Source organism: Naumovozyma dairenensis, chromosome 1 (assembly GCF_000227115.2).
Source record: "Naumovozyma dairenensis CBS 421 chromosome 1, complete genome".
Classification (NCBI taxonomy): Eukaryota; Fungi; Ascomycota; class Saccharomycetes; order Saccharomycetales; family Saccharomycetaceae; genus Naumovozyma; species Naumovozyma dairenensis.
The window spans coordinates 398428-425670 of record NC_016479.1 but is presented as its reverse complement, the minus strand read 5'-3'; the positions used below and the strand labels follow the sequence as shown (position 1 = coordinate 425670).

At 34.7% G+C, this 27243-nt stretch overlaps 10 protein-coding genes across 10 annotated transcripts in view; 6 read left to right on the top strand and 4 right to left on the bottom strand.

Moving 5' to 3' along the window:
* Positions 1-581, bottom strand: part of SFA1 (bifunctional alcohol dehydrogenase/S-(hydroxymethyl)glutathione dehydrogenase) — a gene marked incomplete at both ends in the record, with an annotated part of 1269 nt that extends 688 nt beyond the window's left edge. The window contains one exon of the mRNA XM_003667542.1: positions 1-581. This exon is cut by the window's left edge and continues 688 nt beyond it. Coding sequence (XP_003667590.1) covers positions 1-581 — 581 coding nt within the window.
* Positions 582-1181: 600 nt separating this feature from the next.
* On the bottom strand, positions 1182-2693 carry NOP56 (snoRNP complex protein NOP56; the record flags this gene model as incomplete). The annotated part of the gene is made up of 1 exon (XM_003667541.1): positions 1182-2693. The coding sequence occupies one exon, from the start codon at positions 2691-2693 to the stop codon at positions 1182-1184; it is 1512 nt and encodes a 503-aa protein (XP_003667589.1).
* A 1104-nt stretch (positions 2694-3797) lies between these two features.
* Positions 3798-4331, top strand: UGX2 (Ugx2p; the record flags this gene model as incomplete). The annotated part of the gene is made up of 1 exon (XM_003667540.1): positions 3798-4331. One exon carries the CDS (start codon positions 3798-3800, stop codon positions 4329-4331), a length of 534 nt encoding a protein of 177 aa, XP_003667588.1.
* A 2281-nt stretch (positions 4332-6612) lies between these two features.
* Positions 6613-13071, top strand: GLT1 (glutamate synthase (NADH); the record flags this gene model as incomplete). Its single annotated transcript, XM_003667539.1, has 1 exon — positions 6613-13071. The coding sequence occupies one exon, from the start codon at positions 6613-6615 to the stop codon at positions 13069-13071; it is 6459 nt and encodes a 2152-aa protein (XP_003667587.1).
* A 288-nt stretch (positions 13072-13359) lies between these two features.
* Positions 13360-14217, bottom strand: PAR32 (Par32p; the record flags this gene model as incomplete). Its single annotated transcript, XM_003667538.1, has 1 exon — positions 13360-14217. One exon carries the CDS (start codon positions 14215-14217, stop codon positions 13360-13362), a length of 858 nt encoding a protein of 285 aa, XP_003667586.1.
* Positions 14218-14591: 374 nt separating this feature from the next.
* On the top strand, positions 14592-15065 carry NDAI0A01840 (uncharacterized protein; the record flags this gene model as incomplete). The annotated part of the gene is made up of 1 exon (XM_003667537.1): positions 14592-15065. The coding sequence occupies one exon, from the start codon at positions 14592-14594 to the stop codon at positions 15063-15065; it is 474 nt and encodes a 157-aa protein (XP_003667585.1).
* A 941-nt stretch (positions 15066-16006) lies between these two features.
* Positions 16007-17842, top strand: DLD1 (D-lactate dehydrogenase; the record flags this gene model as incomplete). Its single annotated transcript, XM_003667536.1, has 1 exon — positions 16007-17842. One exon carries the CDS (start codon positions 16007-16009, stop codon positions 17840-17842), a length of 1836 nt encoding a protein of 611 aa, XP_003667584.1.
* A 2842-nt stretch (positions 17843-20684) lies between these two features.
* On the bottom strand, positions 20685-22091 carry NDAI0A01820 (uncharacterized protein; the record flags this gene model as incomplete). Its single annotated transcript, XM_003667535.1, has 1 exon — positions 20685-22091. One exon carries the CDS (start codon positions 22089-22091, stop codon positions 20685-20687), a length of 1407 nt encoding a protein of 468 aa, XP_003667583.1.
* Positions 22092-23068: 977 nt separating this feature from the next.
* Positions 23069-24781, top strand: ILV1 (threonine ammonia-lyase ILV1; the record flags this gene model as incomplete). Its single annotated transcript, XM_003667534.1, has 1 exon — positions 23069-24781. The coding sequence occupies one exon, from the start codon at positions 23069-23071 to the stop codon at positions 24779-24781; it is 1713 nt and encodes a 570-aa protein (XP_003667582.1).
* A 431-nt stretch (positions 24782-25212) lies between these two features.
* AIM10 (putative proline--tRNA ligase AIM10) lies at positions 25213-27021 on the top strand (the record flags this gene model as incomplete). The annotated part of the gene is made up of 1 exon (XM_003667533.1): positions 25213-27021. One exon carries the CDS (start codon positions 25213-25215, stop codon positions 27019-27021), a length of 1809 nt encoding a protein of 602 aa, XP_003667581.1.
* Positions 27022-27243: the final 222 nt, after the last annotated feature.

Below are 27243 nucleotides of genomic sequence, written 5' to 3'. Positions count from 1 at the left end.
CCAGATTTACAGAATTTACATTCACCACATTCAGCAGTATATAAAGCAATGACATGATCACCAACTTTAACATTAGTGACACCTTCACCGACAGATTCCACTATACCTGACCCTTCATGGCCTAAGATAGATGGGAATGCACCTTCTGGATCTACACCTGAAAGAGTATAAGCATCGGTATGACAAACAGCAGTGTAGTCGATTTTAATACGAACTTCATGAGCCTTTGGTGGATCAACGACAATATCTTCAACAGTCAATGGTTTCCCGGCTTCGTATGCGACAGCTGCTGTACATGTAATTGGTTTCCCTTGGGTAGTAGACATAATTGATCGAGTCTGAATGAATTGAGTTAGTGGGCTCCTAGAAATTGGAAGTTTTCCAATGGAAATGTTTGTAAGCTTGTTCTGGTTCAATTGGGTGTTAAATTGCTTAGCTTTATATTTTTCACTTTTAGATTGTAAGAACCCCCGCCCTTCGGTAGTGGTAATAAGCCGGAGGGAAGTACATAAGGGAGGTCTCTTTTGAAATACTGACGAAAATGTAGTGAATACTTTTCGATTGAAAGTTTTTGGGAGCATTTAAGTAACGGGGTAATTTAATTGCAAAAATATTGTTCCTAAATATGCCAATTGGTGTTTTTGTTTCTGCCTTCTGAACAATTGAAGAAGTTAGTTTATTTGGCCTGAACTTCAAGTCTTAAAGTATCTAAGATCTACAAGAAACGTTAAGATGCAAATTTAAAATTTATAAGCACCTGGTAATAATTTACATAGAAGTATTTTGTAAAAGGAAGTAAAAACAAATAATAATATGCGATTTAACTATTGATTTGTCATTAGTTCATTGGATAATAGGTTCAATAACACATTTATAAATATTTTTAAATATAACTTTAATAACAATATTATTTTTTTATTTTTAAATGAAATACATTTCCCGTAGTTAATATAAATATACATAGATTGATGGAAAAAAAAATGATAAAAATTATAAGAATGTTGAATTGAATGTACTTTTATGGTCAAAGGGGATTCAAAAATATCAGTATCGGTAAGTTTATAATCTTTTGTATGTTTTTTGTTACTGACATTTCTTGAATTCAGTGCAAGTTAAAATATACAATCCCTGGTTGTTGTTTCTAGTAAAAGGAGCTCTCTGAAAATATTAATGGTCCAAATTCAATTACTTCTTCTTCTTATCCTTCTTCTTATCTTTCTTTTCCTTTTTTTCTTTCTTTTCTTTCTTCTCCTTTTTTTCTTTCTTTTCCTTTTTTCCTTCTTCTCTTTCTTCTCCTTCTTTGGTTCCTTTTCTTCTTCATCATCTTCTAATTTTCTCTTTTTTGATGAAACCTTGTCTTCCTTCTCTTCAGTTTCTGGTTTCTCTTTATTATATAGATCCATAGCTTCTTGAATGGCTAATTCATTCTTCAAGGTTGGTTTACCTGTGTTGTAGAATTCTAATCTTTGTTCGACTTGTTTCTTCAAAACGGAACCAAATACGTTAGTTGGTTCATCGGAATAGTTATCGATTCTAGAAGCCATAGAACACTTGTTAGCCAAATATCTAGAAATTCTACCCTTATTCTTAGCAGAAGCTTTAGCAATGAACCCACTGTGATAAATCAAACCATATTTTGGGGTGTTTCCTTTAGTCTTTAAAGCTCTGAATAAAGCCTTTTCAGCACCAAGAATTTGCACAGTAGAAGCAGCTTGCTTAGATAAGTTAGTCAAAGAACCAGCATGAGAAATCAATCTAGCACCAATGACTTCACCGATCAATTCTGATAGATTTGGAGCAACAGTATGCATCTTTTCACACAAGTAATCAAATAATTGTTTTCTGTATTCCACTAATGAAACAACTCTTTGAGCAAAAATAGAAACGTTTTCCATATCAGTTTCTGATATATCTTGACCCATAGAGATTCTAGCGTTATCAATGACTCTTTGAGCGATACCTGCATCATCACCTAGAATGGCAGCTAAATCATGTAAAGATTCATCATTTAAAGATGCCTTATCTTTAATGAATAAAACTAATTGGGCAAATTTATAATTGTCTGGAACTAATTTGGCCAATTCTGGGAAATGCCATCCGTACCATTCCTTAACTCTCATGGCAAAAGTGTTAATATCTTTATCTAATTGATCCAATAGGGCAATAGCTTGAATAATATGGTTATCATTCTTTTGGACAGAAAACTTAACTTTAGCTCTTGAATAAGCGTGACCTAAACCTAATTGAGCTCTTTCCAAATCACCTGATTGTAAACCTTTGAATAATTTTTCACCGTGTAATCTAACACCACGAATTAAATCTTGAGCTAATTCATTAGCAAGACAATCGACGTATGGGAATTCTTCTTTGATAGAAGGACCTAAGTTCTTATCAGAGATTGCTAAAGTGACAGTCTTACCCTTGGAACCCTTTGGTAAATTCAAATCTAAGATAGCTTTCAAACTTTCAGAAACTAAACCTTCAGAGACATCGTTAGCGTTTTCCAAAGCTTCAGCAGCACCTTTGAAAGGAGCGAAGGAAACTAATTCGACTAATTTCGTAAAGGAACCAAAATCATTAATTTGTTCTTGAACTTCCTTTAATCTTGATCCAATATCATCTTGTTGTAATTTAACTTTGAAAATTGCATAACCAGTTGGTTCTTCAAATAAAAGATATTCAATAGGAGCCATCTTTTATTATTTGTATGTACCGATTTCCTGCCTGAGAGTAAAGGATACTTTAAAGATATACAATATAGTGTTTTCTTAAACAATTATTATAAACGACTATAGTTTTACTCTATCACTAATAATAATAATACTGAAATTTTCCACTATGAGGCCTCTGTCATTATTGAAAAGTTCGAACTCATCGCCTGGAAATTTTTCACACAACTGAAAAATTTTTCCTTCCAAAAATTTTCGGGTTTTTTTTTTTGGAAAATTTTTGGGAAATCGTTAAATACGTACTATTTTTATTTTTCTAACGATCTCGTCACGTGTATTAAATATCTGTGCGGGATACACCGATAGATTCTTCTATTCTGAAGTCGGACGTAAAATGTGAATTCTTCTTTTTATTAGCCGCTGTATCTTCCTTTACCAAAAATAACCCTTAGACCTTGTGGATAAGTTACTATTGGGTAGTTTAAGCAAAAAGCCATCCTATACTTTGTAGTAACATGTGCTTGCACTTATATTGGGGATTAGAAGCAATCGCACTTTTAGGAAGGTATTTAGTATTAAAAAACTTGAAAAATTAAGCATATCAGTAATCAGAAGGCTTTGTTCAATAAACCTAGGTCAGGTACTTTTATTTGCTTAATTGAATTGATTTTTCTAAGTGGGAAAAAAGAGCATTAAAGGTAGATTAAAAAAAATTCCTATTTCTTACAATTAAATGACAAAACAACGCTTGAATATCTAGTAATGTTCCTCTTTTCTTCTAAAATGATTCAGGTACCTTATTTAAAAACCTTCCTAATGAAGAACATCAAAGGATCTTCTTCTTTAATATAATGGAATTAATAACCAAGTAATTGTATACATAGGAACAGAATGACTCTTAATAAGGGGTGCGCGGCATTACTATTATTTTAAACTCCGCGAATAAGGTAAAGGGCGGCCCGGATAAACTACTTGATGATAACGAATGGTATGTGGTATAAAAAAAGGTGAAAGTAATGCTGTCTACACAATTAACTTTCTAAACCTTTATATATATCCCATAAAGCTTTTGTCAATAAAGCCACTATATCAACCGAAGCAGAATATCCAGTCGAAACAGAAAAAAAAATGAGCAGGCTATTCTTATCAGAAGCAATGAGGGAAAGTGAAACCCCAGTCGTGTATTCAACAAGTTCTAATTTTTCCAATTTCTCATATAACAATAAACCAACCCTTTGTATATCGAGTTCTTATTCACAGGGATTCATATGGAATCAAGATTTGTTTGCCACACAATATGAACAAAATTATAAAGTCATTTACGATGGTCATGAAGATGACCTTCCTTCACTTATTGAAACATTTAGAAACCATATTAAAAGAATAAAGAAGAAGCATGAAAGACATATCTCATTCTCGTCACCCTTTGAAGATGAATCAGATAAAGACAATGAAGATGATTATTGGCAAGGTAATTTCTCGAGTTTTCCTCCATACGGGAGAGGGAGTATTTACTCTGATAGGCCTAGAAGAAAATCTGAAAGAAGTATTAGTTTTACCTCTGATTCTAAAAGTGGTGTCTATAGAAAAGCAGACGTTATTGATGTTGAAGTAGACTCAGATACTCCTGAGAATCGACATTTGAAGTTTTTACTCTCATAAATTCGTTTTCAAGTGGGGTATTTTTCTGTTAAGAGTAATTCCCTAATTCAAAGTATTCTTGCTTGATTACGAAGTAATATATAGTATAATAAATATGACTGATACCCAAAGGGTCCAGCAGTCAAAGACGTCCCAGCATGGTTGCTTATATACGTTAGCTTATGACATAGTGTCCAATACAATACAGACCCCTGGCTGCATACGTACTAAGTGGTAATGACAGGTCCAGTGATCAATCGGACTGAGTCGCTCCCACGGTTGGCCGAACCATCGATAACCCGTATTGAAAGACATATAACAACCAGGCTTGGATACAGTGTAATAATGTTAACATTTTCCTTTTCGAAGTTTTTTATTGTTTAGGTCAATCTTTTTCGATAATATAAATTTAAATTAAGTATTAAAAAATAAATATTAAAAAAAAAAACTCTACATATATTCAAGGTTTGACTCTTTTAACGATGCTTCTACAAGATAAGGTCCGCTCATTAATTTTACATATACTAGTTAAATTATCCAGTCCCTATTAACGAGCACCATTTTCCATATGGACACATAGATGAATTCCATTGAGCTTTGCATTGACTATTGGTGTTCGTCTTTACAATTCGGCTGTTTCTCTGACCCTAATTCCTTTTCGTAATCGTTCTAGGCATGTAGCGTCACGATGGTGCCCATCTATTATATTTCAAATTAATAAGCATGTATAGTTTTTTGTTTGAGAACAAGGTGGAAACCATTGAAATCCCGCAGAGCAAAAATCACAGCCACGCGAGAGCCGAATTTTCCAGTAAAAGTTTTAACAGTTAATAATATATAATAAAGACCCAGAAATAGTTTTAGGAGCAGATCGCTTTCTTTCCTTTTCTGTCCTTTCTCTTGATCTCCTTTAAACTAATTGAACCCTTTCCTCCATTTACAAACGAAAAACCAAGAACGCAAGCTTCTTCCAACCATAGCTTAATAGACCAAGAACAATATGACGTTATTAATGAATCGATAGATCAGAATATTTTATGTTGATATATATGTATTTGTCGGGATCCTAAATGATATATTACATTTTCCATGGCATTGAATAACAAGAGTAAATGCTAGGCATATCGTTATAAATGGATATATATACAAGATAGGTATTGGAAAACAATGGGTGAAATGTTATCCCGGAGCATAGAGAAGCTAGTTTTTTTTTGGTCTGAATTTTGCCCAACTGAGAATTTCTCAATGAGGAAAATGAAATAGCCGCCGAACTGTCAAGAATCAGTATAAGAGAGATTATCTGATGATAATGTATGTGGTGCACGAATGTTGAAGCTGATTGGCTGATATTTTTTCCAGATAAGCAGCAAATGATGGTCGAGAATTTTAGTAATGGCGCTTTATTTTACGGGCCGGCTGCGGTGAACGTCCTAGTGGAAAATCACGTGGAACCGGTCCTCTTTTGCTTAACAGGCGATGACTCCATTTCCATCGAAACCTCTGCACTTAACTTCCTGTGGATAAATGATTCAAAAGTGGTGAAGAGACTATGTATACCCGTCATCTACCAACGGATACTTTAACATCTATTTGTGCAAGATAACTTATAGAGGGAAGAATAGAGGAAACCGGAAGATGAATCCTCGAGCAACGGTTACGCTCAACTGCTGCCGCTTCTCTCTGTGGCTGCCTGCCTGCCTTGGAATTGGTTGAAGATACGTTTTTTTCTAATCTATTGTACAGGAGATCGTTATTTGAATCATCAGTGGATTGTTGTCCGTCGACAGCACATCGAATTCTATTGTTTTCGCTCAAGATTTTCCATCGCATTTCAATAGCTCTGTTGAAGATGATTATATAAAAACACATCTCTCTCTTTCTCTTTAGAAGGACTTCGATTCTTTAGTACGTTTTACAAGCTACTAATTTCTTTCTATTTTATCCTATATTCTTGAAAACCACCATCTTCAGAAGTTTTTGTTAAGAGGCTCCAATATTGCATTTTTGTGACGAGAAGATAAAAGGGACGAACAATAATAATTGTACCATTATTTCCCCCCATCTCCATTATTTATTAATCCTATTTATCTATTTATTTATTGATAAAATAACACTGATCTAAAGGAAAGATCTTTTCCCAAAATACCGTAAAGTTATTTTATCCCATACACTAACGTTTTAACGAATCCTAAGCGCTAGTGACTATTATTTATTTTGTATCATAGCATACTATAACGACCATTATTTATTAATATTATTTATTTATTATTTCTTCCACTTCGTCCACGGAAAACTTTAAGAAATGCAATTAAAATCTGAACCATTCGATCTATTGGAAGATGCATACGAAGGTGGATCCTACAACATTGACCAATTGACTCATGAAAATACCAAATCATGGGCAAATGTCATCCCAGACAAATGTGGTCTTTATGATCCAGATTATGAACGTGACGCATGTGGTGTTGGTTTCGTCGCTAACATAAAAGGTGAACCATCTCACAAAATTATCTCCGATGCTAAATTTCTCTTAGTTAACATGACTCACAGAGGTGCAGTCTCTACTGATGGTAATGGGGATGGTGCTGGTATCTTAGTTGGTATTCCTCATGAATTTATGAAAAGGGAATTCAAATTGGATTTAAATATTGATATTCCTGAAAGAGGCAAATATGCCGTCGGTAACGTCTTCTTTCAAAAGATTGATAACGAAGATCAAGATTCACTTAAAAGACAAGAAAAAGTTGATGCTCTTAATAAGAACAAAAAAATATTCGAAGATTTAGCTAACTCTTTGAAATTAAATGTCTTGGGCTGGAGAAATGTTCCGGTTGACACTACTATCTTAGGTTCTGTCGCTAAATCTCGTGAACCAACTATTCTTCAACCAATGATTGTTCCACTAAATGATACTGAAGAATTTAACGAAACTGAATTTAATACGAACTTATACCTTTTGAGAAAACAAGCTTCCAATACAATTGGTATTGAAAATTGGTTCTATGCATGTTCCTTAAATAACAAAACCATTGTTTACAAAGGTCAATTAACTCCAGCTCAAGTTTACAGTTATTATCCAGATTTAACAAACGCTTATTTTCAATCTCATTTAGCTTTGGTCCATTCAAGGTTCTCAACGAATACTTTTCCATCTTGGGATAGAGCGCAACCATTACGTTGGTTAGCTCATAATGGTGAAATCAACACTTTAAGAGGTAACAAAAATTGGATGCACTCTAGAGAAGGTTCTATGTATTCAGAAACTTTTAAAGACCAACTAGACAAACTATATCCAATTATTGAAGAAGGTGGTTCTGATTCTGCAGCTTTAGATAACGTTTTGGAACTATTAACTACCAATGGTAATTTATCACTACCAGAAGCTATCATGATGTTAGTCCCAGAAGCTTATCATGAGGACATGGATTCTGACTTGAAAGCTTGGTATGATTGGGCTGCTTGTTTAATGGAACCATGGGATGGTCCAGCTTTGTTAACCTTCACCGACGGTAGATACTGTGGTGCTGCTTTAGATAGAAATGGGTTAAGACCATGTCGTTACTACATCACTTCTGATGATAGAGTCATTTGTGCTTCAGAAGTTGGTGTCATTCCAATTGATAATGCTTTGGTTATTGAAAAGGGTAAATTGAAACCTGGTGATTTATTCTTAGCCGATACAGAAACCGGTGAATTGGTTGATACAAAGAAATTGAAATTACAAATTGCTAAGAAGAAAGATTTCAAATCATGGTTATCCAAAGTAATCAAATTAGACGACCTTTTGGAAAAGACAAAGAATTACATTCCTACTGAATTTGTTCCAAAAGAAGGTATCCCATCATTCAAAGTTCAACAAGACCCACGTATCTTAGCTAATGGTTATACTTTCGAACAAGTTTCTCTGTTATTAACACCAATGGCTTTAACTGGTAAAGAAGCTTTAGGTGCTATGGGTAATGATTCTCCACTAGCTTGTCTAAATAGAGACCCAGTTTTACTATACGATTATTTTAGACAATTGTTTGCTCAAGTTACGAATCCACCAATCGATCCAATTCGTGAAGCTAACGTTATGTCCTTAGAATGTTTTGTTGGTCCTCAAGGTAATTTGTTGGATATTAATCAATCTCAATGTGAACGTTTACTATTAAGATCTCCAATCCTTTTCTGGGAAGAATTCCAAGCTTTGAAGCAAATTGATAAAGCTTACCCATCATGGTCTGTCGGTGAAATTGATATTACTTTCTCTAAATCTGCTGGATTACTAGGATACACTGCTACCATTGAACGTATCACAAAGGAGGCTAGTGCTGCCATTGAAGCCGGTAACAAGATTATTTTCATTTCAGATAGAAAATTAGGTGAAGATCGTGTTTCTATTTCATCATTGATTGCTGTTAGTACCATTCATCATCATTTGATTAGGAACAGACAACGTTCTCAAACAGCTTTGATTTTAGAAACTGCTGAAGCCAAAGAAATTCATCATTTCTGTACATTACTTGGTTATGGTTGTGATGGTATCTTCCCATACTTAGTCATGGAAACTTTGGTTAGAATGAATAGAGAAGGCTTAATCCGTAATGTTGACGATGATGATCACAATACTGATGATAAGACCTTGTTAAGTAATTATAAACACGCTGTTGATGCTGGTATTATGAAGGTTATGTCTAAGATGGGTATTTCTACTTTAGCAAGTTACAAGGGTGCCCAAATTTTTGAAGCTTTAGGTCTTGACAACTCTGTTATTGACTTATCTTTCCCTGGTACTGCTTCTAGAATTAAAGGTGTTACTTTCGAATATCTAGCTCAAGATGCTTTCTCCTTCCATGAACGTGGTTATCCATCCAGAAAGACGGCCAACAGATCTGTGACATTACCTGAAGCTGGTGAATATCACTGGAGAGATGGTGGTTATAAGCATGTTAACGATCCAACTGCTATTGCTTCTTTACAAGATTCTGTCAGAAACAAAAATGATGCTTCATGGGAATTATATGTTAAGAAAGAAATGGAAGCCATTAAAGACTGTACATTAAGAGGTTTATTAGAATTAGATTATGATAACTCCACAGCTATCCCGATTGAACAAGTTGAACCGTGGACTGAAATTGCTAGAAGATTTGCCTCCGGTGCTATGTCATATGGTTCCATCTCCATGGAAGCTCATTCTACGCTTGCTATCGCTATGAACCGTCTAGGCGCTAAATCTAATTGTGGTGAAGGTGGTGAAGATGCTGAGCGTTCTATTGTGTCTCCAAACGGTGATACTATGAGATCTGCCATTAAACAAGTTGCTTCTGCCAGATTCGGTGTTACATCATATTATCTATCTGATGCTGATGAAATTCAGATTAAGATTGCTCAAGGTGCTAAGCCTGGTGAAGGTGGTGAATTACCAGCTCATAAGGTTTCCAAGGAAATCGCTAAGACGAGACATTCTACTCCAAATGTTGGTTTAATTTCTCCACCTCCACATCATGATATTTATTCTATTGAAGATTTGAAACAATTGATCTATGATTTGAAATGTGCTAATCCAAGAGCTGGTATTTCTGTTAAATTAGTTTCAGAAGTCGGTGTCGGTATTGTTGCCTCCGGTGTTGCCAAAGCTAAGGCAGACCATATCTTAATCTCCTCTCATGATGGTGGTACTGGTGCTGCTCGTTGGACCTCGGTTAAATATGCTGGTCTACCATGGGAGTTAGGTTTAGCTGAAACTCATCAAACATTGGTACTAAATGACTTGAGACGTAACGTTGTTGTTCAAACTGATGGTCAATTGAGAACTGGTTTCGATCTTGCTGTTGCCATCTTACTTGGTGCTGAATCCTTTACTTTAGCTACTATTCCATTAATTGTTATGGGTTGTGTTATGCTAAGAAGATGTCATTTGAACTCTTGTGCTGTTGGTATTGCTACCCAAGATCCATATTTGAGAAGTAAATTCCAAGGTCAACCAGAACATGTTATTAATTTCTTCTATTATTTGATTCAAGATTTAAGAATGATTATGGCTAAATTAGGTTTCCGTACCGTTGATGAAATGGTTGGTCACTCCGAAAAATTAAAGAAGAGAGCTGACGCTAATGCAAAGGCTTTCAATATTGATTTATCACCAATCCTAACTCCAGCTCATGAAATCCGTCCTGGTGTTCCAACTAAATTTACAAAGAAACAAGACCATAAATTGCATACTCGTTTAGATAACAAATTAATCGATGAAGCTGAAGTTACTTTAGATCGTGGATTACCAGTCAATATCGATGCTCAAATTATTAACACTGATCGTGCCTTAGGTGCTACTTTGTCCTACAGAGTCTCCAAGAGATTTGGTGAAAACGGGTTACCACAAGATACCATTGTCGTTAATATTGAAGGTTCAGCAGGTCAATCATTTGGTGCCTTCTTAGCTCCAGGTATTACATTTATCTTAGATGGTGATGCCAATGATTATGTTGGTAAAGGTTTATCTGGTGGTATCATTGTTGTTAGACCTCCAAAGGGATCTAAATTCAAGAGTGATGAAAATGTTATTGTTGGTAACACATGTTTGTATGGTGCTACATCTGGTACTGTTTTTATTTCTGGTGGTGTTGGTGAAAGATTTGGTGTTCGTAACTCAGGTGCTACCGTTGTTGTTGAAAGAATCAAGGGTAACAATGCATTTGAATATATGACTGGTGGTCGTGCCATTGTTTTATCTCAAATGGAATCATTGAATGCGTTCTCTGGTGCTACTGGTGGTATTGCATACTGTTTGGTTTCGGATTATGAAGCATTCACCACGAAGATTAACAAGGATACCGTTGAATTGGAAAACCTACAAGATCCTGTTGAAATTGCATTCGTTAAGAATTTGATTCAAGAACATTTCCATTACACTAAATCTGAATTAGCTGAAAAGATTCTTGCTAACTTCAACCATTATTTGAAGAATTTCGTTAAAGTAATTCCAACTGATTATAAGAAGGTTCTTGATAAGGAAGCTGCTGACAAAGCTAAGGAAAAGGCCACTGCTACAGCCAATTACTTGAAAAACTTTAAAGCTTTACAAAGTGCTCCAAATGATTCCATTGATGCAACTAACGGTGAAATTAATGATTTAATGAGATCACGTAAGGCCAATAAAGCTATTGTTTCTCATAAATCTACCTTAAATGAACCAGAAGTTGTTGATTTAGAGGATGCAGTTCCAGATCCTGAACAATTAGAAAAGAATGCTGAAAAGATTGAGAAGTTACGTGGATTTATGAAGTATGCTCGTCGTCACGAAACATATAGAAGTCCATCCACTAGAGTAAAAGATTGGAAAGAATTTGTGAAACCAATTTCTAAGAAGGATGCTAAATACCAAACTGCTAGATGTATGGATTGTGGTACACCATTTTGTTCTGCTGATACTGGTTGTCCATTATCTAATGTTATTCCTAAATTTAATGAGTTAGTGTTTAAGAATCAATGGAAATTAGCTCTTGATAAATTATTGGAAACTAATAATTATCCAGAATTTACTGGTAGAGTTTGTCCTGCCCCATGTGAAGGTGCATGTACATTAGGTATTAGTGAAAATCCAGTTGGTATTAAATCCATTGAAAGAATTATTATTGATAATGGGTTTAAAGAGGGTTGGATTAAACCATGTCCACCTGAAATTCGTACTGATAAGCGTATTGCTGTTATTGGATCTGGTCCAGCAGGTATGGCATGTGCTGATCAATTGAATAAAGCTGGTCATAATGTTACTGTGTATGAAAGAGCTGATCGTTGTGGTGGGTTATTAATGTATGGTATTCCAAATATGAAACTGGAAAAATCTATTGTTGACCGTCGTTTTGATATCTTGAGAGCTGAAGGTATTGAATTTATTTGTAACACTGAAATTGGTAAGGATATTTCTATGGAAGAATTACAAAACGAATATGACGCTGTTGTTTATGCTATTGGTTCTACCATTCCAAGAGATTTAAACATTAAGGGACGTGATTTGAAAAACATTGATTTTGCCATGGAATTATTAGAAGATAATACCAAAGCTTTATTAAACAATGATTTAGAGACTATTCGCAAAGAAGTTGAAGGTAAGAAAGTTGTTGTTATTGGTGGTGGTGATACTGGTAATGATTGTTTAGGTACATCTGTTAGACATGGTGCTAAATCTGTTATTAATTTCGAATTATTACCATGTCCACCAAATGAACGTGCTAGAGACAATCCATGGCCACAATGGCCACGTATTATGAGAGTGGATTATGGTCATTCTGAAGTTAAAGAACATTATGGTAATGATCCTCGTGAATATTGTATTTTTGCTAAGGAATTTATTGGTAATGAAAATAATGAAGTTAAAGCTATTAAGACAGTTAGAGTTGAATGGAAGAAATCTGAAAGTGGTGTATGGCAAATGGTTGAAATTCCAAATACTGAAGAAACATTTGAAGCTGATTTAGTTTTATTATCTATGGGTTTTGTTGGGCCTGAATTGATTGAAGATGCTAATGTCACCAAGACATCTAAGGGTACCATTATGACTGATAATGATGCGTCATATCATGTTGCAGGCAATGTTTATGCTGCTGGTGATTGCAGAAGAGGTCAATCTTTGATTGTTTGGGCTATTCAAGAAGGTAGAAAATGTGCACATTCCATTGATATTGATTTGATGGGATCCACCAAATTACCATGTAATGGTGGTATTGTTAAGCGTGATTTCAATTTATTAGAAGATTTAGCAGCTGAAGTTGCTTATGCTTAGATATTTATGTAAACTATTATTATTTAAAGATGAACAATAAAGAATATTTATTATTATATCGAATAAGATGGGCTTTCTATTCAGCTTGGCAGGTTTATTAGACGTCAGAAATGTGGAGCATATCTTCAAATCTTATTTAAAATGATTTTTATGTTGTGAATTAAAAAGGAATGACTAACGAGTAGGATTAATGTATTAAATGGAAGATGTACTTTTATGATATAAAATTAAAGAATAATATTATTGATGATGGAATGGATTAAAAATGTCTAATTATTGTGTTGGTTATTATGAGAAAAAGCTTGAAACTGAAGCCCAAATTCCTTTATTTTTATTTTTATTTTTATTATCTATTTTTTTCTTCAATTTTTTTTCCTTTTCACTTGAAGAAGATGGAGAAATAATATTACCAGCACCACCTCTACCTATTACAACAGCGGGTGGAACTTTTTCAATAGTTTTAACTTTTTTCAATTTTGGTCTCTTATTAGATTTCGTTTTCTTATTATTAACATTACTATTACTATTCACTGCACTTAGATGAGATTTTACATTTGAGATCACTGCATTTATCCCATCTTCTAAATGAGATTCCAACTTCGAGAGCTCATTATTATTAATGAAATCTTCACTATCTAGACTTTTCTTATCATGATGATGATGACTACCAATGAAATCTTCATCTTCTTCATCATCTGTGGTATATAGATCATTTTTATTATTATTATTATTATTATTAGATAATTGGGAATTCCTACTTTTAATAATATTTATAATTTCATTTTCCTCTTCAGAATCTTCATCAACATCCTGAGCTAATCTTGTAATCTTGGGATCCACGTTTCTTTTCAAATTACCAGCACCACCTCTACCGGTACTATATATTGGTTGGAGGATATTTGGTGTTTCTGAACCTTGTCTAATTATCTTTGGTTTTGGTTGTGATGTGGATGTTATTATGTTACCTGCACCTCCTCTACCGAATGTTACTTTATATTTATTTGAATTTGAATTTGAATTTGTATTCGTATTCGTATTCTGTACCATTTTTGAATCGAATGTTACCTTCGTATTGTTATTATTGTTATTATTGATATTATTATGCCTATTATTATAGGTTGGCCGTATGAGTATTGTTTCTGACATTTGATGTAAATATAGTTATTGTTTTATTGCCAAGTGAAAAAAACGAAAAAGAAATGAAAACGTGGGGTTTCCTAGTTCGTGTTTGTTGTGTTTGGTATTCTTTTCATTAAGAGGAGTTGATGAACACAAGATTATCCAACTATGGGAACTTAGCTTACATGCATATATACATATATATATAAATCTCGAGGATGTAGCGTACAAAATAATTAAAGAATATTTGTTATTTATGTATAGAAGCACCCACGTTTAGTCATTAGCTTCTATTAAGATGAAGCCTGTTTCGGTACTTGCACTGGGAAATGTAACCTAATGGTTAGCCTGCCTAGGCTTTCCTTTAAGCACTTCCACCCTTTTTAGCGTGCTATACTGTGATGTTCTTCTTCTTCCTGTTGTTGTTCCTGTTGTTGTTCCATGGGAAACATTCAAAGAAGCCTCTCATGGGAGTCAGGCATGTGGGTAGAACGACTGGGCCCGCTGGGCAGGCAGACGGGCAGATGGGGACGCCTGACCAATTCCAATTCCAATTCCAATTCTTGGTCAGGGGAAAACCAGAGAGAAGGACAAATACACCCTTGGCCACTGTACTACACTGTCTGTCTCTCTGCAAGGTGGAAAAAAGCCTTGGCGTTGGCACAATGACTGACCGACCGACTGACCCACTGACTGACCGACAGACTACCGGTCTGCCCGTCTGCCCGTCTGCTCGTCTACCCGCCTGCCACTCTGTCTCACTGAGTTCTTCAATTTATGTCCATATAATTAAAATAGAAAAAGCGAAAAAGAAAACTGTGGAATTTCGCACGTGGCGGAATTGGGAGGGTCACCAAAAGGGAAAGGAAAAATAATGCCGTGGACTCGTCATGTACGTAATAGCTGGGAGGAGGGGGTGACCCGGTCGAACTTGCAAAAAGTCTTTCTTCACTCTCAGCTGACAAAATGACCGCCGCCCGGTTTGAGTGACGAGAAACATCCCCGGCATAACGAGGCGTGTTCAATAATGCTTAAATAACACACAAGAGTAGTCGATAGGGCATCAATTAATAATGTTATGTATGCACTTTTTCTTGCTGGCTGTTGTATAAATTTTATTTTGAAAGGAAGTGAAAAATAGTGTTTGTATGTATTGGCCCATCCATCAGGATACTTAACTCTTCTATGTTTTGATAAGTTGGGAGAAACAAATGGTATATCCACTGATTACCCTTTATTACTTGATAATGGAGAAGATAGTAACAGCCTCGAAGCACAAATACTATACTTTTTTTTGCAGTAACGTACGTAACGTAAAGGCTTTCAAACTGACTAATGTCACATACGTCTGTCATTGAGAGTGAATTAAATAAATAAATAAATAATAATTAATTAATTTGTGACGCGGATAGGGACCGGCCCTTCGGAAGTTACGGAAATTGGAATAGGGAGCCCCTTGTTTTCCTTTTGCTTATTTTGGTTGGGCGGCTATCCATCCACATGAGTGTAATCACCTCTGTCGTAGTCGCCTAATAATAATAATAATGGTAGTAATAATACCAAGAAAACACCTGGGGCCAGCAGCCTATTAACGTCAAATAAAGACAGATGCAGATTCTTGAATGAATATGTTTGAAAAATTAAGGGAATTATAGGTACACATATATTTCAATGGTTCACTACCTCGAGCAATTGTATTTAACTGATATTCAATATATCTACTAAGATTACGCCAACTAATCTCTATCTAAAGAAACAAGTAAGCAAGTAAGCAAGCAAGCAAGCAGCAAGCAAAACAATAAATACTTTAAGGAATATGCTAGGAACTCCCATTCTAAGGAGGAATGGTTACGTCCTTAAGAAAAATTTAAAATGTTTTTCAAGGTCATCAACTTGTAGAAATTTAATTTACAGAAACTCCTCTTTACAATTACTGAAAAATAAAAGGTTTTACTCTACTGAGCAACAACGTGGAGTTGATAACAATGACGGATCATCAACTTCTTCCTCATGGTTGAGTTATTTCTTCACTACAACTATATCTGCCACCGCAGGTTACCTCCTAGCAACAACATTCATGATTGACAATGAGAAGAAATTAAACAAATTAGAGAAATCAATAATTAAAAACGTTGAAGTGACAGCCAAATCTACATTGCCCCTAACCGATCTAGAATCGCCCAACTATACACACGATGAAGCTACCGAAGAAATGATAATGTCCAAACTAAAAGAAATCTTAGGTAACAATCCAGAAAATTACTCCATCCACCCCTCGGAATTGAATGCCCATTCAGACACTCAATTCAACACACATCATCCAAACCCAAACATTCGTCCTAAGATCATATTATTCCCTCATTCCACAGAAGAAATCTCTCAAATTTTAGCCTTTTGTAACGAATATAAAGTCCCCATCATACCATTCTCAGGTGGGACATCTTTAGAAGGTCATTTCCTCCCCACTCGTGCCAATTGTCTCGTCACTATCGACATATCCAAATATATGAACAACATAATCAAATTGAATCAAAAAGATCTAGACATCACAGTACAAGGTGGTGTAGGATGGGAAGATTTGAATGATTATTTGGCAGACTATGGTCTCATGTTTGGTTGTGATCCTGGTCCTGGTGCTACAATCTCTGGTGCTGTCGCTAACTCATGCTCAGGAACAAATGCTCAAAGATATGGGACTATGAAAGAAAATGTTATAAACATGACTGTTGTATTACCAGATGGAACTATAGTGAAGACTAAAGGTAGACCAAGGAAATCAAGTGCTGGGTATAATTTGAATGGATTGTTTACTGGTAGTGAAGGTACATTAGGGATCATTACTGAAGTTACTATTAAATGTCATGTTATATCGAAATTTGAGACTGTTGCGGTAGTTTCATTCCCAAGTATTCAAGATGCTGCATCTTGTGCTTCTAATGTTATACAACAAGGTATTCAATTGAATGCATTGGAATTATTGGATGATAATATGATGAAATTGATTAATAAATCTGGTGCTACCACTAGAAGTGATTGGATTGAAAAACCAACAATGTTTTTCAAAATAGGTGGTATTACTCAAAATATTGTTAATGAACTAGTTAATGAATTGGAAAAGATTGCTCATGAGAATAAATGTGAAAATTTCCAATTTGCTAAATCAGATGAAGAAAAAGTGGAATTATGGGAAGCTAGGAAAGTTGCCCTTTGGTCTGTCTTGGACGCGGGTAGAACCACTGATTTACATGCAAGAGTTTGGACTACAGATGTTGCAGTACCATTTTCTAAATTCCCAGAAGTTATTGAAAAGACTAAAGAAGAATTAGATGAGTCAGGATTGATTAATGCAATTGCGGGACATTCTGGTGACGGTAATTTCCATTCATTTATCATCTATAGAAATGATGAAGAGCGTGCAAAATGTACAAAAATAGTCTCTAATATGGTTAAAAGAGCCATTGAAGCAGAGGGAACATGTACAGGTGAACATGGTGTAGGTATCGGTAAGAGAGACTTTGTATTACAAGAATTGGGTACGGAACCGGTTGATTTAATGAGAAAGATTAAATTAACCATTGATCCTAATAGAATAATGAACCCAGATAAAGTTTTCAAGACCGATCCCAATGAGCCAGAAGATGATTATATATAAGTGAAATTTAAAGAGAGGTCTGGTAATCACTACCGCATGTGTATCTTTTTTTACATAAACGACAATTATTACATAATTAAAAAGTAATTATTTTTTCTATTTCATCTCTTCATTATATACCTAATACTTTCCCGTAATTTAGATATATTTGTCGTAGGAACGTCAAAAATTGATAAAATCATGTCCAAAAAATTCACATCTTCTGATGTTGATTGCACCAAGCAAAGGGTCCTACCAAGGATCTCCCTCGACACATACGCCCTCAGTCTAAGCACAAAGTCAACCCTAACATGGTCCAGCGTGCTGAAGAAGTTGAATTCGGACCTGGTAAATATAATACCACTTTCGACTTACTCTTTATCGCTGACCCCATTGTTGCAGGGGAGTTTAACTTACCAGGGTCAGCATTAGGTGTTTTAACCGATGATGAGATCGAGCGGACGCTTAGCATCCATCGTGCTGCAACACAGTTTTCGATAGGCGATGCTAAGCATAGTAATGCCTCAACCATAAGAGCTAGAGCCCTTATGATGACGAAGAAGTTAGCGGCCACTATCTCTGATTCAGAGGCTCTTAAGTATCCCGAGGAGATTGCTGCTGTGAATATTGTCTCTCTATGTTTCAATGCTTTCTCATTCGATTTGATTAACAATTTTGCGGCTTTGATTATAATGGAGCTCTTTTCGACAGCGTAATATCGATCTTTGATTGTCTCACTCCGTCAATGTCTATTCGATTAGCGAGGCATACCCTTCTAACCCATTATGATGACGGCAAGATCTTTGATACTGTCGACCGTGTCTTTGTTAACGTTTCTAACTCCTTTATTAGAACACAACTGACACAGTTCTCCCATGAAAATTTGGCCGATCATCTATCTGCTGAGCACGTGAAAATCTCATTGCCTGAAGGTAAAAAAACTGGTGAATTTCAGATGCCTATAAACCTCTCATTGATTTCTCTCAACACACTTGAAGCCGTTCCTCAGCTTACTATATCTGGAGAACCGTCAAGAACTTAGTCCGCAGATATCATACTGCAGCAGCTTCCTTAGCATCTAATCTAGTATCCACCATCTCTTAACCCTATATTGAAGCCCTTTAGAGTCATTGTGACTGACTACAACAAGCCTAAGTTGTTAAGTCAAATGTCAGTGACTAGAAAGCAGGACATGACTATGTATGAGTTACATTTAGTCATAATTTCGCCAAGAACATCTTCCAATCGGAGGTTTTCTTCTTTCGGTGATCCTTGACAGATAACTTCTGCTGATGGTACTGAGCTCAGAACAGAAGTTTTATCGGCCTGGGTAGAATTGCGTACACTAAATCTGTAGAATGAATTTAGAGATTTTTTTTTGGAAACTGGCAATCTGTTATCTTGGTTTTCCTACTTAGTGAAATAGGAAAATCCCCAACTTTCTTTGTTTACTTTTAAGAGTTGCGGAAACCGGACTTTGCCAAAAGAAACTTTCTGAGAACTGTCTGTAGCGAAGTCATACACAGTCCGAGGGTCCGTAGCGCCGGACTACGTACATAGTCTTTACAGGAACGGCTCTACACACCCTAACGCTGTTTTACTTCATTTAACGGGATGTGAATACGAATAGGGGAAACCACGCTGAACGAAGTCTTTTTTTTTTTTTTGAATAAGAGGAGCCATACTGCAACAAGAAAGAGAAAAAGGAAAAGAAATCTTTCAAGGAATGTCTCCCTCCAGCAAACGGCAAGCATTGCTTCTCCTTAAGGCTGAAGATACTGCTGCATAGGGAATTGTAAGTTGTGCGAAAGAATCATGTGACCACGTGATTGGGTGACATATACACTACAATTGGACACTGACAAAGAAAGTCGTTATCTTGTATTTTCTTAGGGGCTCTTCCCCACAAAGGTATATGACTTCCACAGTTGTCGTAGTTTCGAAGTCTTATAATAGTTGGGATGCTTCGAAACTCTATACTCCACTCCGTAACAACTCCTCCCAAAGGAGTATCATTATCTTTCAAAATTAAATATACCTTTTTATGGTATGCTGATATAAACACATGTATTAAATAGAGGGGGGATTAAGATAAAAAAAACACTAGTTTTTTTTGTACCATGTGATGGTTACAAATTCCTATGATGTACGATCCATAATCGTAAAGATCGTATGACAACAACCATAAAGTTATTGTATGAAGTATTTAAATTTAACTGATACCAATCTATATATATATAACTCAGTTCCCTTCTCCTATATAAGACTTGCAGATGGTCCAATGTACATCGAAACCTCTTAAAGAATTCTAATCTAAATAGCATGACTAACCCAACAAAATAATATTATTCCATAATGCTAATAAAACACAGTAGTAAAACAACATTCAAACTACTAACTAAAAAATTCATACCATCAACAATTTTTGCTAGACCCATTATAGTCACTTCTGCATATAATTTACAACCATCTACAGAACGAAGGAGGACGAAAAGCCCGATAATAAAGGGCAAAAAAATACTATGAAGTCACAACCTGAGACTGAAGTTACATGTATAAAAGACCATTCTGTTGTCCTTCCTATTTTGAAAACAGATCACGTTATCAAGTAGATAGTTATCAAATAAACTTTTAGTTTAGATACGAAGCAGCCTACATTTGAAGCAGTCCGTCATATATAAGACACAGACAGTTTAGATAATCAACGCACTACATTATTTTAAAGCCTGTGAAAGGATAGATATCTATATCTATAATTGTATAGTAATAAAATAAGTATAACAAAGAAAAATATTAACTACTCTTTTTCTCGTTAATTATGACTATTATAGTTTTACATCTATCTTGCTTTCTTAGCATCTTTTTAAAAGACTATTTGAATATTTAAATTGAATCCATTCTTATGTGAATTATCGTTACCATTTTCGATGTGTATATTTGAATTTGAATATGAATATGAATTATTGTTATTTTTATTATTATTTATCGTCACTGGAAAATTATTAATATTGCTGTTCCTCCTTGGGTTGGGAGTAATAGAAGTAGATGGCAATTGTATTCCATTTTTGGTTGATTTAGTTCGTTCAACATCATGGACAATTGAATCTATACTATCAATTTCTTTCTCCACTTGAGTTTCATTCTTTACAGTAGCAAGTTCCTCATTAGAAACAACTTTTTCAACACCAGCACTATTAACATCACTAAGTTCATCGCTATCTGTTTCTATTAATTTATCTAAATCTTGTGAAGAAATGCGATTAATCCGATGTTTTGTCTTTGCCGAGTTTACGTTCAAGGAACTAATACTTTCACAATCATAATAATATTCTTCATCATCCTCGAATTGAAATTTCGATAGAAGTTCTTCACAACTTTCAATTGAGTTTTGAACTATTTTAAATTGTGATTCAATAAACTTTCTTTCATATTCATCTTGCTTATGTTCGAGGTTATCTAATTTTTCCATAATAATATTGTTTGACTGTAAAATTGGATCCATGTCTAATAATCTTATTATATAATCCGTTTGTTCTTTAACTTTTAATAATTCATCTTCCAAATTTTCAAGTTTGAGTACAGTACTATTTCTATGTTCTTTAACCACTTCAATATCATAAAGATCATCATAATCATACTCATATATATCATCATCATTGTCGTTGCATTTCGTGGATGCAGATGATAGATAACTATAACGATTACTCCGAAGTTTATCTGTTTTTACATTCATAGTACTACAAGTATTGTTTAAAGGGTTTAAATCTATTGGTCTTAACATATTACTGTTCATATCAGATTGTTGTTCCTGTCGCCTTTGTCTTTTTTGTGGTTGTTTGCCACTTTTAATTTTTTGTATTCCTTGTTTACTTTCTTTTGAAATTAAGGGTGTATTTTCATTTGTTTTGGTATTTTTTTCATCCTTTTCCTGCTTCACCTTCTCCATAATATATTTCCTTAATATACTCATTCTTAAGTTGTTAGTAGGATCTAAATATAAATCTTTCAAAACAGATGAACAAGTGTTGGTTTGAGCATTTATTGCAAAGTTGGATTTAAATCTTAATTGATCAAGTGCATTGAATTGAGTACTCTTAAATCGTAAGGCATCCGAGGATCCCGATGGAGCTAATAACATGGAAATCAATGGTTTCTCCGTAAATAGTTGCTTCAAGGAAGCCTGCCTATTATCTTTATCTTGATTTGGTGTCAGTACTTCTGGTTTTGGCTGTCTTCTTTTATTATTTGGATTGAAGTTCCTCGTTTTCATTTCTGTATTTTTATTATAATATTACTGTTTTTATTCTTTTCTCTTGATGGATTTAAATTCTTGTTTATAAGATATTCAACCTGTGAAGGCGATACAGTCATGAATGATGCAAGGTTTGATTAAGTGCAGAGTTTGGCTTGATGGTGTAGTCGATTGGAGAGGTAGTAAATGTGATAGTTTTTTTGTTGCTTTTGCAACCAATGGTCAACTAGTATAAACGAATGGATTGGGGAGGTTATAGTAATAAAATAAATAACACTAGCTATCTCTATTCTTTTTCCTCAGCAAAAAAAAAATCGGTAATCCTCATTTAATATCTAAGTTTCTGTATAGTTTAAAAGTAATTGAATAGATACATATATTCAATAAATCTAAACAATTAAAATTACGTCAATCATCCAAGATGCAAAGAATTGATTATGCAAGAACCTTCCAGATTCTACTGTCAAGTAAAAAGACAACACAAGAAACAATACGTAACAATGCTATTATGAATCAACTAACCAACCAGAAATGTCAACTCTTCAAATAAAGTTATTTTGTCTTTTTTTTTTGTGGAAAATTTGCCTTTGTTTACACTCTCACCCAATATAGACATATGACTCTTTTCGGACAACTAGTTACCGAATCGGGTTATACTCAGCTTGTTAGAGTATGTTAGGGTATTTACAGCAAACCCTAGACTATTGTGCAGACTTTCTACAGAACCCTCGACCTTTCTGAAAAATTTTGCAAAAAGGAAAAAACAAAACAGAAAAAAAGTAAAGATTGGAAAATCTACAATGACTAACTTTTTGAATCTTTTTGTCGTTACTTGCTCATATGACACAATTCTTTATTTAACATACCTCTATATATAACAATTTAATTTTGAAACTCTTAAGTATAGCTAACTGTTCGATAGACATTTTGCAAAATCCTAGTAATTCTGCCCATTTATTAATTTGTAAGAAGAACTACAAACCAATAAAGAGCAAATGTCCAGTACAATGTTCATAAAACCAATTCCCAAATTGGCGTCCAAATCAAATACACTCCCCAAATTTATACTTCAACTACGTCAACGGTCTACTTTAACTCCATCCTTAATTAAACTCCATTCAGATCTGAAGATAGATGAATTACAAACAGACAATACCCCAGATTATGTAAGATTGGTACTGCGTTCCTCAGTCTACGACGTCATCAAAGAATCTCCAGTAACCGCAGGTGTCGGACTATCCTCCAGACTAAATACAAATGTTCAATTGAAAAGAGAAGACTTACTCCCTGTATTCTCATTTAAATTACGTGGTGCATATAACATGATTGCCAAACTAGACGATTCTCAAAGGAATCAAGGTGTCATTGCTTGTTCCGCAGGGAATCATGCTCAAGGTGTCGCTTTCGCAGCAAAACATCTAAACATCCCTGCAACTATCGTCATGCCTGTCTCTACTCCATCCATTAAATATCAAAACGTCTCAAGATTAGGATCTCAAGTCGTTCTTTATGGGAATGATTTCGACGAGGCAAAGGCAGAATGTACTAAATTGGCTGAAGAACGTGGATTGACTAATATCCCACCATTTGATCATCCTTACGTCATTGCTGGTCAAGGTACTGTCGCCATGGAAATCCTAAGACAAGTTCATAATGCCAACAAGATTGGTGCTGTATTTGTTCCTGTAGGTGGTGGTGGGTTAGTTGCCGGTGTCGGTGCTTATTTGAAAAGAATTGCCCCTCATATTAAGATTATCGGTGTGGAAACTCATGATGCTGCAACGTTACAAACTTCTTTGAAACATGGTAGAAGAACTCCATTATCTGTAGTGGGCCCATTTGCTGATGGTACCTCTGTTCGTTTAATTGGTGAAGAAACTTTCCGAGTTGCTCAAGAAGTGGTGGATGAAGTGGTCTTGGTTAACACTGATGAAATTTGTGCTGCTGTGAAGGATGTCTTTGAAGATACAAGAAGTATTGTGGAACCTTCTGGTGCCTTATCTGTAGCTGGTATGAAAAAATATATTACTACTTTACATCCAGAAATCGATCACTCTAAACATACTTATGTCCCAATTCTTTCTGGTGCTAACATGAATTTCGATAGATTAAGATTTGTCTCCGAACGTGCTGTTCTTGGTGAAGGTAAAGAAGTTTTCCTCTTGGTTACCATCCCAGACATCCCAGGAGCTTTCAAGAAATTACAGAAAGTTATTCACCCAAGATCTGTCACCGAATTCTCTTACCGTTATAATGAACATCGTCATGAATCAAGTAGTGAAGTTCCAAAGGCATACATCTATACTTCATTCAGTGTTGTGGATCGTGAAAAAGAAATCAAACAAGTTATTCAACAATTACATACTTTAGGTTTCGAAGCCGTTGATATTTCTGATAATGAAATGGCTAAATCCCATGGTAGATATCTAGTTGGTGGTGCATCGAAGGTACCAAATGAAAGAATTGTATCATTTGAGTTTCCTGAAAGACCAGGTGCGCTAACGAAATTCTTAAGCGGATTAAGTGAATCTTGGAATTTAACTTTATTCCATTACAGAAATCATGGTTCTGATATGGGTAAAGTCTTAACTGGTATTTCAGTACCACCAAGAGAAAACTTAACTTTCCAAAAGTTCCTGGAAGATTTAGGTTATTCCTATTGTGATGAAACAGATAACATGGTTTATCAAAAACTATTGAAATATTAATAGGTCTTCAAAGGTGGATCGAAGGCTTAACCATCTTTGCCTCAATTTTATATATGAACTTTTCCTTATATTTTATTATTTTTATAGAATGAAACTCATACGAATTAATTAACTAAGAAATCAGCCTTATAATGTGTATTTTGACTTTATTATAATAACTTACTAATAGTAGTAAGGTGGTCCTAAGAATCAAAATCTTGTCTTTAACAACACCACAATTCCAATTATGAACTTAGCTAATTCATTTTTTACTAGTTGGTCTATAGTTCATATGATTTATGTACGTAAGAAGGTTCTAGTGGAGTTGGAGGGGTTCGGCGATGTGCGTATGGAAAAATCCATATTTCTTTTGTTTAAATAATAAGGGAATGTAACCATATAACGAAAGTTTAAAGAACATCACACTAATTGAAGGAGACCTAAGGCATTTAATGATGCTGAATGGTCAATCGATGTTAAAAACATCAATTTACAATCCATTATTTAAAAGATCGATTCAAATATTCCAGTCTAAAACGTTAACTAGAGGAACAATTAATAATATTCCGACACAAGAACTTCTAGAACAATTAGGGTTTATCAAGAAGATTTCTAGTGGACTTTTCCATTTGTTGCCCCTTGGACTTCGAACTTTGAAGAAGATTGAAAATGTTATTCATTCGAGGATGAATAATGACGCAAATGGGTTAGAAGTTTCACTAAGTTTATTATCCTCCAAAGAATTATGGGAAAAGACAAATCGATGGCAGAATGATGAATTGTTTAAGCTGAAGGACGGGAAAAAGAATGAGTTTTGCCTTACTGCAACTTGCGAAGAAGATAGTACTCAGTTGATGAGGGGCTTCATTAACAGTTATAAGGATTTACCCGTTTTAGTCTACCAAATTGGTAAAAAATATCGAGATGAAATTAGGCCTCGAGGTGGATTATTACGTGGTAAAGAATTTATTATGAAAGATGGATATTCGTTTGCTAAAAATGAACAAGAATCAATTGAAATTTTTAACAAGATGAATGAGGTTTATTTTAATATTTTTAAAGATTTAAATGTACCAGTAGTAAGTGCTATAGCTGATTCTGGTGAAATGGGTGGTAGTTTAAGTAAAGAATTCCATCTTTTACACCCGTCTGGAGAAGATACCATATATACTTGTAGTTCATGTTCAAACGTCTCAACGATGGAAAAATGCGAGTCCTTCCCACAGAGTGACAAGGAGGGACAATATGATAAGGATGTGAGTGTTAGATATGGGTTAAGTCGAGATCATTCAACGTTAATCTGTTATTATTTCCCCCAAAATAGAGAGTTGAATTGGAACTTAGCTAGGAAGGCCATTGATTATGATATAGATATGTTCCTGAGTGATACTCCTAATGATAAGATTGTTAAGATATACAAAGATAGTGTTGAAGATATAATTTTTGCCAAAGTTGTACGAGTAATGGATATACGACTTAGTTCTAGGGCCAATTTCCCTGATTTTCCCTTAACTCAATACTTAAAGAATAATTTTAGTCAAATTGATGAAGTATCCATTGTGAATGCTGAAAGTGAGGAAATATGTGGATCCTGTGGAGAAGGTCATTTGGTTGGTGCAAAAAGTGTTGAATTGGGGCACACTTTCAACTTGGGAACAAAATATTCAAAACCTTTGAGCGTGACCTATATGGATAAGGAGAACAATAAAGGTCAACTTGTGCATATGGGTTGCTACGGTATTGGAGTTAGTAGAATAATAGGAGCCATGTCTGAAATGAATAGAGATGAAAAGGGGTTACGTTGGTCAAGAAATATGTCTCCATATCTCGTATCAATATGCCATAATACACCTGTAAAGAAAAGAATTGGTACTGATCCAAACTTAAACATTGAAATTGAAAAATTAAAAAAAGAGCTAGAATTGAAAATACCAGAGTTATCAAATGAAATACTATATGAATTCAATGAGAATATTGGACTTGGAAGCCGAATTTTCTTATCTGAAAGTCTCGGGATACCTATTAATATAATAATTGGACCAAAGAATTGGCCAAAAGTTGAAGTTGAGATGCGGAACATACCTAAATATTACAATGATAATGATGGTAAGGATGAGAAGTCCTTCCTTGCTAAATATGAAAACCTGAAGGATAAATATAAATGGGAAATAGTTAGAGGAGAGAATGGTGAGATAAAGAAGCATATAATTCCCTCTATATACCTCCCCAAAGCGGTCAAGATACTATTAGACTTTTTGTAACTACTCTTGTAAATAAAAGCTTTTTGACAAAAGCAGTGAAAGTTTATATGAAAAAAAGAAAATTAATAATTATTAAAAGATATATGAATAATATGTAAATATATCTTGCATTAGTTCGTGTTTTTTCCCGTAATCTTTTGAGAGAATGGAGTAGATGCTGTTTTCATCTTCTTTCTCCAAACAAATTATGCTATGCAAAGCTAACAAAAGCAGAATCGTATG